At 37.8% G+C, this 16394-nt stretch overlaps 1 protein-coding gene across 1 annotated transcript in view; it reads left to right on the plus strand.

Moving 5' to 3' along the window:
- The window catches only part of SPAG17 (sperm associated antigen 17), a 110807-nt gene that overhangs the window by 10093 nt on the left and 84320 nt on the right, over positions 1-16394 (plus strand). Inside the window, exon 4 of the mRNA XM_032191733.1 lies at positions 15373-15507. Coding sequence (XP_032047624.1) covers positions 15373-15507 — 135 coding nt within the window. The remainder of the gene's footprint in view (positions 1-15372; positions 15508-16394) is intronic.

The raw sequence follows: 16394 nt of genomic DNA on the forward strand, positions 1-16394 counted from the left end.
CAGTTTTTCTAACAGACAAGACCTAAGGCTGCAGTATGTTTGAATAAATTATGTGTATTATATATCACAGAATCATAGAATGGCTTGGATTGGAAGGGACTTTAAAGATCACCTAGTTCCAACCCCCCTGCCACAGGCAGGGATGCCACCCACTAGACCAGGTTGCCCAAGGCCCCATCCAACCTGTCCTTGAACACCTCCGGGCATGGGGCATCCACAACTTCTCTGGGCAAAAGAGAATATATGCATATTATATTATTATTTTATATATATATACATATACCTTGTTTTAATATATATACATGTGTATGTATATTTATATACATATATACACATATATTCTATTGTTTATGTACCTGTTTTTTGTGTCCATTTTCTATTAGAGTTGCTCATGTTATGTGTAATTAAGGTGCTTCACTACTACTAAATATGAAACAGTTTGTCAGTTACCATAGTTTGAACTTTGAAAATTTATTCAAGCCTAAATTTTCCACACTAGTTTATTCATCAAAATGTTTTGTTTTGTTTTGTTTTTGTGGAAAATTCTGTTGAGATCAAGTTCAGGGGCTGTGTAGATGGAAAGATTTTTTTTCCTTGCAGCAGTTTCTTTTCCAGTTTTGTTGAACTCATTGATACTGGGTTAGGAAAGTTGCCTTGACGTTACTCAGGAAATTTTGAGAAGGATTCTTGTCACATACTCGGAAGGGAATAAGCTGAGCTGTGGAGCAGTACCATGGTGAGAAAAGACTGTGAAACAAGATGGAACCTCATGCTTCCCCTTCATGTGAGAAGACTGGAAGTAGATAGCCAGGTTTGCTGCAAATAAACAATCAAGTAATGGATGTGGCCATGAGGGAGAGGGGCATGGAAGGGAGAGAGACGTGGAACAATTTTGTGGTTCTCTCAGGCAAGCTGAGATGCTTGAGACAAAGGGTCATGGAAAGATGAAATAGGCACAAGGGGTAGAGACCAGAGCAGTTTTTTTTGGATGTGAATCTCAGAATGCAATCTTTAGAATGTGTGCCTGTGCTTATGAAGCCAGCAAAATCGAAGTCTTGTAACAACAGCATCCTTTTGTACACTGCTCCAACTCATCTCCAGGACAAGCCAGACTGTGAATCCTGCGTAACCAAAAAGGTTGATTGCAATTAAAAATATTAATTTTTATTACGCTACATGTGAAAAAAATAATATATTAATTCTGCTTTCTTGCAGGAGAATTGTTAGTTGTCAAACTGAGAAATACTATTAAATCAGGGGACAAACACAAATCCTGACCCATTTGTAGAATCATAGAATGGTTTGGTTTGTAAGGGACCTTAGAGATCATCTAGTTCCAAATCCGCTGACATGGGCAGGGACACCTCCCACCAGACCAGGTTGCTCAAAGGCCCATCTAATATGGCCTTAAACAGTTCCAGGGATGGGGCATCCACAACTTCTCTGGGCAACCTGTTCCAGTGCTTCACCACCCTCATAAGAAAGAATTTCTTCCTTATATCTAATCTAAACCTACCCTCTTTTAGTTTAAAGCCATGACTCCTTGTCCCATCATTACACTCCCTGACAAAGAGTCCCTCCCCAGCTTTCCTGTAGGCCCCCTTTAGGTAGTGGAAGGCTGCTATAATGTCTCCCCAGAGCCTTCTCTTCTCCCGGCTGAGCATCTCCATCTCTCTCAGCCTGTCTTCAGAAGAGAGGTGCTCCAGCCCCTTGATGATCTTTGTGGCCCTCCTCTGGACCTGTTCTAATACCTTCATGTCCTTCTTATGCTGGGGGTCCCAGAGGTGAAGGCAGTACTCCAAGTTGGGTCTCACTAGAACAGAAAGAGGGGGAGAATCACCTCCCTCAACCTGCTGGCCACACTTCTTTTGATGCAGCCCAGGATAAAGTTTGCTTTCTGGACTGCAGGTGCACATTGCTAGCTCATGTTGAGCTTCTCACCAACCTACACCCCCAGGTCCTTCTCCTCAGGGCTGCTCTCAGTTCATTCTCTGCCCAGCCTGTATTTGGGATTGGCCTGGCCCAGATGCAGGATCTTGCAATTGGGAAAGAATGTGCTTGCATTTGCATGCTGGAATTCCGTGCCACTGGAACAGATTAAATCAGCTGTAAATAAAAGTTTCTCAGCTGTTAATCACTGGGTAGACAGCAAACTCGACTGATGTCTGCTGCATTTTGGCGATGGACACAGCATGAACAGTGTTCACTGCACTCCAGAAGTCCTCGCTAGACTTGTTATTCCTTGAGGAAAGGTATAGGTGAATGCAAGACAGAAAATCCCTCAGGCATGGTAGAACTAATAAAATTTAAACAACATCAACAACAACTTAAGCCAAGAGTAACTTCATCTTCTGCTAGACTCTGTTTAGTATGCTATGGAAAAGTGAATTTTAAAAACTTTTCTGCAAGCATGTTTGAAGTAGAAAAGATGGGCAAAACCTGTGGGAAGAGTCCATTAAACAAGTGAAGTAAAGTCTGTGATAGCAACAAATCCTGTTAGTTGCAGGAGGTGGTAGGAGAAGATGGTTAAATAAGTTGTTTCAATTCTTAATAACTAAGTTTAATTCTCAATAGCTACCTTCAGAAGTTAATAACTTCTTTTTCAGTAAGAAAGGCTACTGACAAGAAAAAAAAAGTCAACACTGTAGGCCAAGAGTTGGATTTCTTATTAATGCAGCTATCATCAATTTTTTTTTATGTTGTGTGAAATTAGTAAATTGATAGATATGATTGGTAGAAGAGATTATCGTGACCTGTGCCACAGGTCACAGTGGTGTTTTTTCCAAAAAATAATCAGCCTTGAAACTTCTAAAATCATGATCGGATGTTTTTTTCTAAATGATAACAAATGACTGAGAATATGTTACAGCTTAATTTCTTTACAGCAAGGACCTTTCCTGATAAGATTTACCTATAGTTTCAGTGTAAATGCATGTTTCAATATATGGCCATATTTACTAGATCAAAGAAAATGTTGCAATTAATCTTCTCAGTGTAAAAACTTTGAGATTGTGTTCAGATTGCTCCTAATTTCTTTCTCTTTCTTTAGCAATGTGTAATAGACTTCTTCATATTTTTCAATTCTGTGAGTCTTCTTTAAGAAACATTTACAATTCACTATTTAATTGTGGACACCAGAAGGAACTTAGTGGTTTTGTTGAATATGCATCAAATACAAATGTAATGTAATGCACATACTCTATTTGATGGCTCATTGTATGCAAGTCTGAAGATTGACTAAGTTACCTTGGCTAATGCCTTGCTTTGAGTGTGAATTCACTTTTGAGAGTGAATTTTCGACTGAGTTGTTCACTGTTGACCAGTAAGTCCTTCCCAAAGTTACCACTTCTCAGGTTCTCCATCCTTTAAATTTGGTCTGTTTACTTTGTTCTAAGATACATATCTTGTAATTTAACAAAATAAATCATATTGCTTTCTCACACTATGCTGACTAAGTTAGCCAAATTGCTTTGTATGAATGAGTTTTATGCTACATTCTTTATTACTGCTATGGCTATTGTGTCTTCTGGAAATGGAGTAATTGAAGATTTTGTGTCTTCTCCCAAATCACTTAGTTTTTTAATAGAGAAGTTTAAACATCTTGTATGTTTCAGACCCAATAAGAAACTCACCTGTTTGATGGTGCTTCCTTGTTTATCTCTGCATTTTTAGGTCTGTCAGTTAATGAGTTTCAGTCTTTGTCACTGCTTTCTTAACTGAAGAATGCTTATTTCTAAACCAATGGTCAAATAATACAGAGGGAATTCTGTTTTTCACTATATCATTGTTAATGTTTCAACTAGAACTGCAGCCTTACCAGGGAAAGCTATTCTGTTTGTGAAAAGATCTTTTCTTCAAAAAGAACAAAATTAAATTGATAATAACCATTTTGGAAGGTGGTCCAAGTTTCATGGAACCAAAGTTGGTTGTTGTAGTGTGTGCTTTGGCAGATGTTCACTTAAGAATCCTCTGCTTTGCATCTTTCCATTTGGTACAGTGAAATACTCAAAACTTTTCTGTTACAGTATCTTTCTAATTTTTCTGAAGTTGCCTGTAATTTGTGAGGTATCTTGCAAAATATTTTAAAGTTGAAATGCACGTTCTGCATACCAACTTTATAGACCTAGAGTAGACTCTGATCTTAGAGTAATTTCTCACATTTTGAGTGTGGGAAGATTGTATAAAACTCCACTGTCTGCCTACCACTTATGAAATGTTCATGTCATTCTTTTCATTGTAAAATTCTCAACAAGATTCATCTTTGTTCAGCACTGTTCATTTTCTTAAGACTAGGATAAGCCACAATCATATCATGCAAACCATTTTTTTTTATGAGCATGATCATTAAATTATATTCCACAGTTTTCATAAAGAAGACTTAATTATGGCTAGAAGCAGTTCAGTTATGTGGAGAGTCTCTTGGTTGTATCTTTTCTGCTATTCACAGCTAGCTCACCCTTATATCTCTATAACCGTGCCCCCTTTTCATGTTCCCCATAAAGAAATTGCCCAGTTTTTTCCTCTGACTTCTTCTGTCTCTCTGTGTATCTTTCATGACTAACTCCTTTCTTCCTTAAATGTGAAATAGCGAGGACTTCTAAATCAGGCTGTCCAAGATCTTGTTACCCATCTGATTACACTGAATTGTCTCTGATTCTGCAACCCAGAAAATCATTTTTCTCCATCATAATCATTAGCTCGCATGTCACATGCAGGAACTGTTAAGATTTAAATAGAAGAAAGTATAGAATGTTGACTACAGATTGTCATATTTGGCTGAACACGGAAATTATTTCATTCTCCTGTTGGCTTGCTTCTAGATATGCACAGCAATTGATTATCATTCAAAACCTCATTTCTATTCTACCTTCTTTGTTTGCAGGGAAGAAGTATCAACTCAGATACTTCAAACTTCAGGACTGGCAAAAGCAGAAAAAGTGCCAGTTTTATTGTCTGATTGAAGATCCAGAACAGCCAACCCGTACTGACAGGGATATAGAAATATCAACCTAGTTGTGCAATTTCAAAAAGCAAACCAAAGAGACAGTCCAAATTAAATCCTTCTACTGCTAAGCATAGTATGTGCACTTTGCCATCAAAACGCAGTTCAGTTGACTGTTTGCACGTAAATCTTAATTAGTTCATGTTTTGTACAGCTCATTTTTGAGGACTAAAAGGTTATGGATTAGAAACAGAATCTTGCATTGTTTTAAAATTATTTATAGGGTGTTTTTTTTTTTTTTTTTTCTTCATTTACTTTTTTTTTTTCTTCCTCAGTTTGTGCTCTCAGAGTCCTTGGGAAATTGTGTAATGTTCACAGCACTTTTTGCATTAATAATAAGCTGTAGCAGGGTCAGAAGGATCCTTGGGTTTTCTAGGTGTAAGTGAAACATATTCTTCTCCTGTCACTTCCAACACAAAATACATTACCTAAAATATTAAGACTTCATGTAGGGTAGTGAAACATAGCAATGAACAAGCTGAAGTAAAGTGAATGAATTCTGGCAGAAAACAAGGAATTTAAAGCAGTCTTACTTCAAGCATTTCTGTGAATTGTTTGTTTGCTTGTTTTCTGGAATTATGTAGAATGTAGATTTGTGAAGTAAAGGTTGTTGCTGGTAAGACTATTTGAAGTGTTTTTTTGGTGGTATCACAATGTAAAGAGAAGGTCCACTTTATATTGGAACTCAGTATGTAGTTCTTGGGTATAGGTGCTATTAATGTAGTATGAAAGTTTATACATACACATACATGTGTGTTTGTGCAGGCACGTAAGTATTCAAACCTATGTTATTCTAATAAGTCCTCACCTCAATGGCATGAATTTCATTAAGGAATTCTGAATATTTTTTATGTCCTCTCTTCAGTTGGTCCTAAGTAATTCATGTCTTTCTGTTATCTTTCTGATTGTGTCCTTTTTTTTTTCTTTTTTTTTTTTTTTTTTGGGGGGGAGGGGGATTCTGCCATCTGTCTCTAACAGTACTTTCATGAAAAAAAAAAAAAGAAAAGAAAAAGGACAAGGGTATGCATTTATGTTGCCTTAAGGATATTACAGTAAATTTCTAGCATAGAAAAAGCAAAAGGTTTGGTTTTATTGTGTTGTTTTGTGTGTATGTTTTGTTTTGTTTGGTTTTTTTTAAGTGATATAGCTAATGATACTATATCTTCAGCAAAAAAGTGATATGAATCTCTCTTTGTGGTGGTTTTACCGTGCTGGGCAGCTAAACCCCACAACCGCTCTCTCACTCCCCCTCCTTTAGATAAGGAGGGGGAGAAGTAAAGCAAAGAACAACTCACGGGTTGAGATAAGGATAATTTAATTAAAGGGAAATAATTATAATAATTAAATAAAGACTACCATGAACTAAACAATTTAACTAAGGGGAAATAAAAGGGAAAGGGGAAAAAGGGAGGAAAACAAACAAACAAAATAAATGAAAGCTATATGGAAGTGCAGAGGAAAGAAATTACTCTCTACTTCCCACAAATGAGCGATGATTGACCACGTCCTTGAAGCAAGGCCTCAACGCACGCAGCCGGTGTTCGAGAGGAGGACCGACGTCTTCTCAACGAGAGCCCACCCCTCCCCTCTTCTTCCTGTTTCCACCTTTTATTGCTGAGTGTGACACCACATGGTATGGAATATCCCTTTGATTGGTTTAGGTCAGCTGCCCTAGTGATGTTTCTCTCCTCACTTTTTTGCCCACCCCCTAGGAGGGTTAGAGAAAGGCCCAATGCTGTGCCACTGCTGCTCAGCAGTAGACACAACACTGGTGTGATAACACTGCTGTTCCAGCTACAAGTACAGAGTACGGCACTGAATGGGCTGCTGCCGGGAAAGTTAACATTCCAGCCAGACCCAGTACACTCTTACAATGCTGTCCTGAATGAAGTAGCATTAAATCTCACACAGATCTTGCTTTTGAAAGAACAGAAATGAAAATCAACGTATCTGGCCCATTGGCCCCTGCTCTTATAAGAATTCTTATAATCCTCTGTAGTGATCCCTCCCATAAAAACTCTCATGTCACCCATTAGCTTCCTGTCTCTAATTGCATTCATGATTCCACATCTCCATTTTAGCTGTACAGTTTCTTCTACTCTATTACCATAAGTATTTTCACAACCTAATGACCTAGAACAACTTTGTAATGGTATATATTTCTCGTGCTTCATTCTTGCTGCATAAGATTTATATACGCAATGTTTTACACTAGGATTTTACATGAGGTTAATAATCTGATGTAGAAACAAAATTCTTAATGCTGCAGACGTAGTGCTTGTGGCTAGGAATATTTTTACCCAAGAAGGTACAAGCTGTTATGAGTTGTGCAGTGGCATCTGGAGGAGATCAAAGAGTGGTTAATAGCCAGAATATGTGTCACTGAAGAAACAAGTTTCAGAAATAATGCTAGTTAAGAGTATTTTTAGGGAAGCCTTTTGATTTCTTGTGGAAACATATAATTAAATGTGAATAGTTTTTGTGGAAGCATATAGATTTTTACAAAGCACCGTCAGAATGGTCGGGATCAAGAGTAGGCTCTCTCAAAAGTAGAGATAGTCATTCTAAGATGCAGTCTTTCCAGTCGAACGATGTGTCAATAGAATTCTATTTTGTAGTAAAAGTTAGCAAAATTTTGTTTTCTTTCCACTCTAGAACAAAAATTAATTGGAAAAGTGGTTGTAAAGTGGAACAGTTTAGGGGCCAAAACTTGTCAGGTGTCATTGTTTTCTTGAGTGGGTTTGACAGTAAAAAAGAACTTTGGCAGCCTTGCTGAATGGTCAAAAGGATAGAAAGATTTCATATTTTTTCCAGTTCCAGTACAGAGCAAAACAAACACTGCAGTCTTAAATGTTGTAATAGAATGGAACCGTTCTCTAGTCAGCCTTTGTCAAGTGCAATTGTGTGGAACTCAGTTAAGAGAATTTTATTGCAGGAGCGCTTGGCCTTCACTCTCTATGGGTATGCAGATGCTCACAAAATGGCTAATGACTGTCATTAAATGAGAATGCCTTTTAGAGAGTACTGGCTCCAGGGAAGGGTAGGGAACATTTAAATCCTGCTGTGGGCACCATCTATTCCTTGCTTTTCATGTCTGTAGTACCAAACACCTACCAGGTAAATAATTGTATGGAACATAACTTGTTTTGTAAATGAGCCTACTGCATGAAGTATATTTACCTTAGAGCTGTTTATTGTTTTGTCTTCTTAGGAGAGTTTAACTACTCTTCCTCCTGCATCCAAGAATCTAGGTCAGTTTACTTAAAAGGAAGTTAAGGGGGAAAGAAAAACACCTGTTTTGCAAGGTTCATAAATCAGATTGGTCTCAACTTGTGAATATCAATATGAATGATTCTTATGGAAGTTGACCAATGTCTGCATATCAGCTGAGGTTAGATTTCCCTCTATCTCACAGGAGACCTGTACAAACCATTCAGTTTGCTCTGCTGACAACTGAATAGGGACAGTTTATGGCTGTGCTGAGCTATTCCAAACAGAGACTATCCTACCCCAAGACACAAATCTTTGGCATCTCCAGATGAACTTCAAATTTTGGGGTTATCCATATCCCTCCTAGATAATTTTTAAATATTCCAGGATTTTTGATACTCTACTGGCTCTGGCTGGGTTGGTAGTAACTTTCCACAGGGCAACCCATATAGTGCTTTGATCTGCACTTGTAGCTAGAACAGTATTGCTATCACACCAATGTTTTGTGTATTGCTGAGCAGTGCTGGCACTGTGTCAGGGCTGTCTCTCCAGCTCTCACCCCCTTACAGGCCAGAAGGCAGAAGAGAGAGGTGGGGAGGGGACACAGCCAGGGTAGCTGACCTAAACTAACCAAACGGATATCCCATACCATACACCGTCACACTCAGCAATAAAAACTGGGGAAGTGAAAGGAGGGGGAGGGTCTCTCATTATGAAAGCATCTGTCTTCCTGAGCAACTACTATGTGAATTTGTTGAAGCCCTGCTTCCCAAGACGAGGCTGAGCATTGCTTCCTGATGGGACGTAGATAGTAATTATTTTCTCTGTTTGCTTCTGCACAGCCTTTGCTTACTTTTTATTTTCCTTTAATTAAACTGCTGAGTTTTCCTTTCTTCACCGTATCATCTCCCCACATACTTCTGAGAAGGGAGAGTGAGAGGGCAGAAGAGTGGAACTTAGCTGCCTATCAGTTGTTAAATGACCACAGATACCTTGAAAATTTTACTAGAACTAGTGCTTTCAGCTACACAAGCTTCCTTCTACCTCTTGTGCCTACCTTAAGAGCTGGATACTTCGTAATGCCTTTCACTGGTGGACTTCTCAGAGCTCGCTACATTGCTTTGGCAGACAGTTGCCTCACTAGTGCTAATACCCAGGGGAGCAGGATGTCATTGTCAACTATTTTCTCAAGAGCTGCGTGTGTACTACATTATGTTATCAAATTACGTGCCTTCGGCTTGGGATTTGTTTGTTCCTTGAGACTGTACTGCTGTTGCTATAAACTGGTTGCTCCTAGAAATTCTCGTTGCTTATAATCAATTTCTAAAGCTTCTGTAGTTCTGCATCCCTTTCCAGGGGCCCATCTAAGGACACTATGTCACATTAGGAAGTTCCAGGATTTATAAATGCTACAACTCGGGTAAAAAATCTTGAGCTCCTGAAGAAAAAAAATCTGTGTCTTCTAATTTTGTGTTTCATAGAAACTGAGAAATCTGCCTCTATTGTTTAGATGAGACAATTGAACATATTTTATTTCCATTTCAGAATAATGACTCTTCATAATCCTAGCTCTAGTATTCTTCAGGCAACACCTTCTGCCTGTATTATTATTTTATTACTGTTAATTGTAATTATCCGGCCTGAGGCTGTTTATAAAACCCCAAATTGCTGACAATTTATGGTCTAGGAAAGAAACTTGATCCAATTTGAAATTCATCTATTTAAATCTTAGACTTTAAACTCGCTTAGAACGATGGTGACACCTTGTTTTTGCTTTCTGCATTACAAGATTTCCTGCATATGTACAACTTGGTGTATTTTTTTTTTTGTTTTCCATGCAAGTTTTGTTGCAATCTCTATGTTAAGCAAGTATGTCTGTAACAATGTCATTCTTAAACTGGTAGAGGAACCCTCTGGAAAAGAAAATACTGATATCTGTTTTGTTGCCTTCAAAGTTTCAGGTGATTATAAGTGGTTAATTATGGGCTGTGGAGTGTAGGACATGTTTCTCAAGTAGAATAATTAACTACAGAATCCTTTATCACCAAAGGAAAAAAACATGCCCAAGGCCTGTCTGATGCAAACATGGGCGTAAGTGGAAAGGTCCTGCCGAGGAGCGGTGCCAAGCCCATGAGGTCATTGGGCCCTCCTGTCCCACAGGTTCTGAGGGTTCGTAACAAAATTCTGGCAATGTGTAGCTGGGCAGGTTCTGCCAGCACAAGCGTTGATGAGACAGCTTCACTTCTTAAATCTTTTTGTTCCACCTCTTACTGGTTTCTCTCTGTAGCCAGATGTAATATCAGAGAAGCGTGACTTTAGCTCAGTAATGTTCATTGTGCAAATCCAATTGGCTGGGATTACTGGAAAGAATTTACTTCTCAGAAGCACAAAATATTCTGCTCCACAATGAAAAGACAAGCTGGGCACATTTATACTACTGAAATGTAAATGTTTCAAGATTTCATCATAGCAATATATCTTTTCTTCTGGGAACAGATCACAGCAGACTGGCGTATCTTCTCATTTTAAAGCTCTGGGGTCTTTAGAAGTTCTTCAGGTATCACTTGAATCACCATTTCAATTTTGTCTCCCCAGTTAGGGTGTTAAAAACGAACAGGTATCTAAAGAGCCACATGAGAGAATCTTACCTTTGCATGATATTCCTGTTTCCTGAGATAGCAACACTAATGACTGTTCTTTTGAATAACTGGACATTCGTTTCATATTTTCCCTTAAAGAAGGTGGGTTTGGTAGCAGGTCAGGAAGGCATAGGAGGTATATGCCACAGATGGTTAGAGCTGTTGTATGAGATACTTAATAAAGCCAAGGTTAAAAATCATCATAATTTATATGTAATATGTTTTCTCTTTTTTACTTAAATGAGTTATTCAACTATTTATGTTTCCCTTAAAACATTATTTGAGTACTTCTAACAGTAAGATGCATACTTTATACATAAATGTCTTAGGAAGTTCTCCTTCTGCATTGCTGAGATTAAACCATTTAAGAAGGTCCTGCAAAGAAGGACTCGGGGATACTTACTGGTGGGTGAAAAGCTCAACAAGAGCCAGCAATGTGCACTTGCAGCCCAGGAAACCAACCATATCCTGGGCTTCATCAAAAGAAGCATGGCCAGCAGGTCGAGGGAGGTGATTCTCCCCCTCTGCTCTGCTCTTGTGAGACTCCACCTGGAGCACTGCCTTCAGCTCTGGGGTCCACAGCATAAGAAAAATATGGACACTGAGGGGAAGAAGGGAAACATCAAATCTACTTTTATAATTTTTTTAAATTTTCTGAAATACATGTTGGTAGAGTCTTTATTGATTAATGAAGATGATATTCTGCTTTGGCTTAAGTTTTGCAGTCTACCTTGTGGATACATAAGCTCTGTATGAAGCTCTTTTCAGATATGCAGTTGATTTACTGATTTAGCTCGGTTTGAATTGCGAGAGCTTAATTCAGCAGTGGAGGATGATGATTATACAAGTGATCTTTTGACATCATATTTGGGAAGAGGTTCTGAGAGGCACAAGTGAAATGAGGGGAATGGTCAGACAATACAAACTAAATTACCTTTCAACAAACTGCAGGTGTGATCTGAAAGAAGTTGTTTCAGTCCGCTCAGGGCCTTCCTGGTATTCTTTTGAAATGATATATGCTCTAGTCAATGAAATGGCATCACCAGATTCAAAAATATTTAACACTATGCATACAGAAGTCTTCTTTGGCCAGAAGTAATTTTTCAGTATGACATGCAGCTTTCATTCCATAGTCTGTCTTGAAAGCTTCTTGTGAGGGATTCACAACACTGATGGCAGATTGGTTTAAGATTTGGCTTTTATTAGCTTGCTTAACAAATTATATTTGAAAAGTAAGTATTAACTTCATTGGTAAGTAGTCCATATAACCTCTTGACTGATGGCTCTTCTGTTAATGATAGCTTACCTGTTTCAAACTGACTTGATCTATGTTAGCTATGAAGGAATATGTCTTACTAAGGAGTTCTTCTAGGAACCATTATGTATGTGCATCTTGAATTTATACAGTTTCAAGTACAGGAGGGAAGATGGAGTTTTACAAAGCTTATCATGGATACAGAATAACTAGGGCTGACCACTGTTCATAGCAAGTGATGCTAGCCACTTCCAATTAATGATAATATTGTGAAAGTTGGTAATTCAATTTATTACTTCAAATGCTTTTCTCATTATTATTTAGCAGCCACAGAATGGTTCTGTATAAAGAAAAGGAGGCATTTCAAAGAAAGATACTATGAAGAGTGGCTTTAAAGGTTTTCTAAACTTTTAAAACCTGTCTCCAATCTAAATGACATCAGCATATGCCAGTGGTATAGTATCACCTACAAGCACTCATGCAGTTTTTGAATGGCTTGAAATACATGCCCTTTGCACCAGGCAGCTAAGGCTCTGCATGGTTCATACTGCCACCATATGAGATCAAATACTGCATCACTGCAGCCTTTCTGCACTTCACAAATGTGACCCCTGCTGTGTGAGGAATGCTAAGTTTCCTATTCCTTTAAAGGAAAAGAGGCCCTACCTAACTGAGTTTGTCTGTCCAAGTTTCCATGGTTTCTCACATAAGGAAAAGGTCATCATTGGCAGGATAAAGTATAGCCAATCTGAAATGAATCCACCTCGTAGTATCCCAAAAAATTCCTTCTGTACTCCTACCAAGTCTTTGTCTTCAGCTTTTTTTTTTTTTTTTATTGAGGCTCTGTGGATTTTTAGCTGTTTATGCCAGGTGCCTGCATAATTCACAGGGCCACAAATGAAGAAAACTTGCATGAGTGTAATAAATTCTTTTATCTGCTCTGCATGAATTGATCTATGTTCTATCTTTAAACAAGCAGTGATGAAGGATTTTTTTATTATCATTATTTGCTTATGCATGAAGCAGACTTTACATTGCTGTGTGAAAAACTGTTTTCATGGTATTGCCAAATGTAGGGTGCTCATTTTATTTTTGTCTGAACTCTCTCCCCAGTATTAGAATGTATTCCTGCTACACAGGGTTTGGTTTATACTTCTCTGACACCTCACATTAAAAAAAATAAATAAAAAATAAATGTCCTTCTCCACTCACTGAGTTGTCCAGTTTACTATAGACCTGGGACAAGTCCCTTAATTTCTGTATTCTCTATCTACAAAGTAGGAATAATCACAATGCATTGCATTTAACTGGTAAAGCACTTTGAATTTCTCAGGAGGAATGGGTTGTAAGAATCTAAGCATTCCTTCCTTCTTCCATGAATAATAAATCAGCAACTGCCACCAAGCTCTGGGTTACTATATATACTTTTCAGAAATCCTTCCAGAATCTCTCCATTTCCCCTCTATTGTGCGTCAAGAAATGTGCATCTCATCTAGATTAGGCATTTGGGAAGCATCTCTTTCCATAGGCTGTTAACACCATTTCTGCAAAAAAGTGATATGAGTGTTTTGTTTTTTTTTCTCTAAGGGAAATAACTATGATATTTCTACCAAAATCTCTTTCAGAGCTCAGATTTTCTGTAGCTAGCTCTGGGTGACTCTTCTTTGTTGGAATGGCTAGTAGATTTTAGGGTGCGTACAGTCTGTGGGATTTTTTAAGTCCGTCCTTAATGTGCCATTGATTTTCTGCCATGACTCTGTAGTTACTGGGATTCTTTCCAGAAGCCTTCTATGTTTGGCTTGAGATAGTGACCAGTAGTATTACTCAGAATACAAAAGATGTAAAGGAAAACTCATCTTAATCATGATGTATTTTCTTAAGTATTGTATGTTAAGGAGATATCAGATTTATTAGTGTTGGAGGAACAGGATTGTTTGGAGATGGGGTGTTATAAATACAAATATTTTGTTTGCTTTGTCTCCCTCTTATGTGACCCAGAAAAATCTAAAATTTAACATTTTTTTTTTCCCGTGTTTTGTTCCCATGTACATGAAATACTAATTTGGCTTATAATATTCTGGATTCCATTCTGGCATTGATAATTCAGAGAAGCATGTGTAGTGGCTATATTTACTTACCCAGGTTTTACTGGATAAGTGAAAATTTCTAAGCTGGGCAAGAAACTATGAAAGCTCAAAGCTAATGGTGGTGTTTGCATTAGACAAGACACAGTTCAGTGAGATGCAGTGTGCACCTTCATTGTCTGAATGTTAGCAAGCAAAATTGACACCATATGTGCCCAACTGTAATTGCTCCAAGAAGGGAAAAGAGAAACATGTCAGAACATTTGAGTAACACCTAATTCAGCCCATGGTTATAAATAAAGCTGATGGTTGCTTAAAAACAAAAGTAGGAAAATATTATGGTTATATTATTCCTCAACAGCGCTTCCTACATAGGTGAACTTTATTACAGAGACAACACAAGTGAAAGAAACATATAACAACTTTTTATGGTATTTTTATGTTATTTTATTTTTTTCACAGTAAATAAAGTGGTTATGAGGCTCCAAGGAAAACGGCCCAGATGTTACTGTGTTGTACGAAATTTAGTGGAAACAAGCTGTAAAAAACATAGTCATAAAACAGCCTGTCAATGCCACACATCTGGACAATGCAGCTGTATGTTCCCGCTGCTGTCATCACCCTAAGAAAACTCAATAGCCTTATTTCACCCCAATTAGGCTGCATACCAACAGAATCAGCATTACACAGGGAGGGGTGTATTTTCACCAAGACAGACCCTCTCAAATTCCCTTCAAGAAGTTTGTATCTTTCATTCAAGGCTGGTGCCTCAGACACTAGTCACTTTGTAAAGTAGTACTCCAAAGTATTCCTACCGATTTTGTACCTGCTAAATGTTTTTTTTTATTAGCTTATAATAAGTAGTTGCTTAATGTTGCCTGTTTAAAACCAATATATATATATAAATAAAATATATAAATATATATGCAGTTTACAGTAAAAACTGTGCATCTGTTCACACTTGCATAGTTTTCTCTCTTCTAGTTTTATCTCATACTTACAGCATTTGGACCAAAGAATAGCAATGCATCTTACTGATTTGTTGTTTTTCAGAACATGTGGCCATTCTGAGCCACATATTGTTCAATGTGAATAACACCCCATCTTTTCTGCATGCAAACTATGTCAAATGCAGTATTAAAACCATACAAGTAATAGCTGTTTTTGTTTTCTTCTCTGCAGGTAGTAGAAGCAGCCAAAGCCATTCTTGACAGCGGAGAAGAGATTCCTGTAACACTAACTGGAAAGCTATTGAAATTTCAACTGCTTTGTCTTAAACAGAAAGACCTTCAGAGAAGGGAAGCTGAAAAGAAGGTAGTACAGTAGGCCAGAGAGGATGCTTAATTAACTTTATGAAGCCACTTCTATTCAAGAGCTATTTGCATAAATTCAGCTTTCTACTTATGCTTCATTCCCTGCATCCGTAATTGAAGATAAATGTAAATAGAAATTTATATTTTAAGTTAATTAGATTTTCGGGAAGAAGCTCCCAATTACTCAAATGCAGGTGAGACAGGGAAAAAAATAGAAAAGAAAAAGTATTGCCTGTGAACTCTTCACTTCAGTAAAAAGTAGTAATGTCTTAGCTGAAGCATAGAACCACTAGAAAATAGTGGTAGAAACTTGCTTCAGCTCAATATATCTCTGCTGAAGTTAAGGTAGGAGAAGTTATATTACTTGAGAGGTATCAGGGGTATGTGTAGAGTAGCATTGTGAAGAAATTACTATCATGAATCACTTCTCTGGAAGAAATTTGGAGAAATTATTTGTTCCATCCTCTGGTATTAAGTCAGGATGAAATATACATAAACTATTCTTGGTAAATGTTTATTGAACCTGTTCTTGAAAACCTTGCACTGCTGTGCTTTCACCTTTCTACAGCAATCGGTATTACTGTTCAAGTATCTTTGCAACATAGATATTTGTAAAAGGTTTCTAACTTCATCAACCCTATTCAAATTTAAATCCATTGATGCTTCATTTCTCACTATGTTTGGGGACAATGGCTCAAGATCCAAGTGGAGAGCAGGGATAAGAGGTGTCCTTCAGGGATCAGTATTGTTATCAGTATTATTTAATATCTTTGTTGGTGATACAGACAGTGGAATTCAGAGCACGCTCAGCAAGTTTGCGCGTAACACCAAGCTGAGTGGTGCATTCCACCAGCTGGAGGGAAGGGTTGCCATCCTGAGGGACCTTGACAG

Source organism: Aythya fuligula, chromosome 1 (assembly GCF_009819795.1).
Source record: "Aythya fuligula isolate bAytFul2 chromosome 1, bAytFul2.pri, whole genome shotgun sequence".
In the NCBI taxonomy this organism is placed as follows: domain Eukaryota; kingdom Metazoa; phylum Chordata; class Aves; order Anseriformes; family Anatidae; genus Aythya; species Aythya fuligula.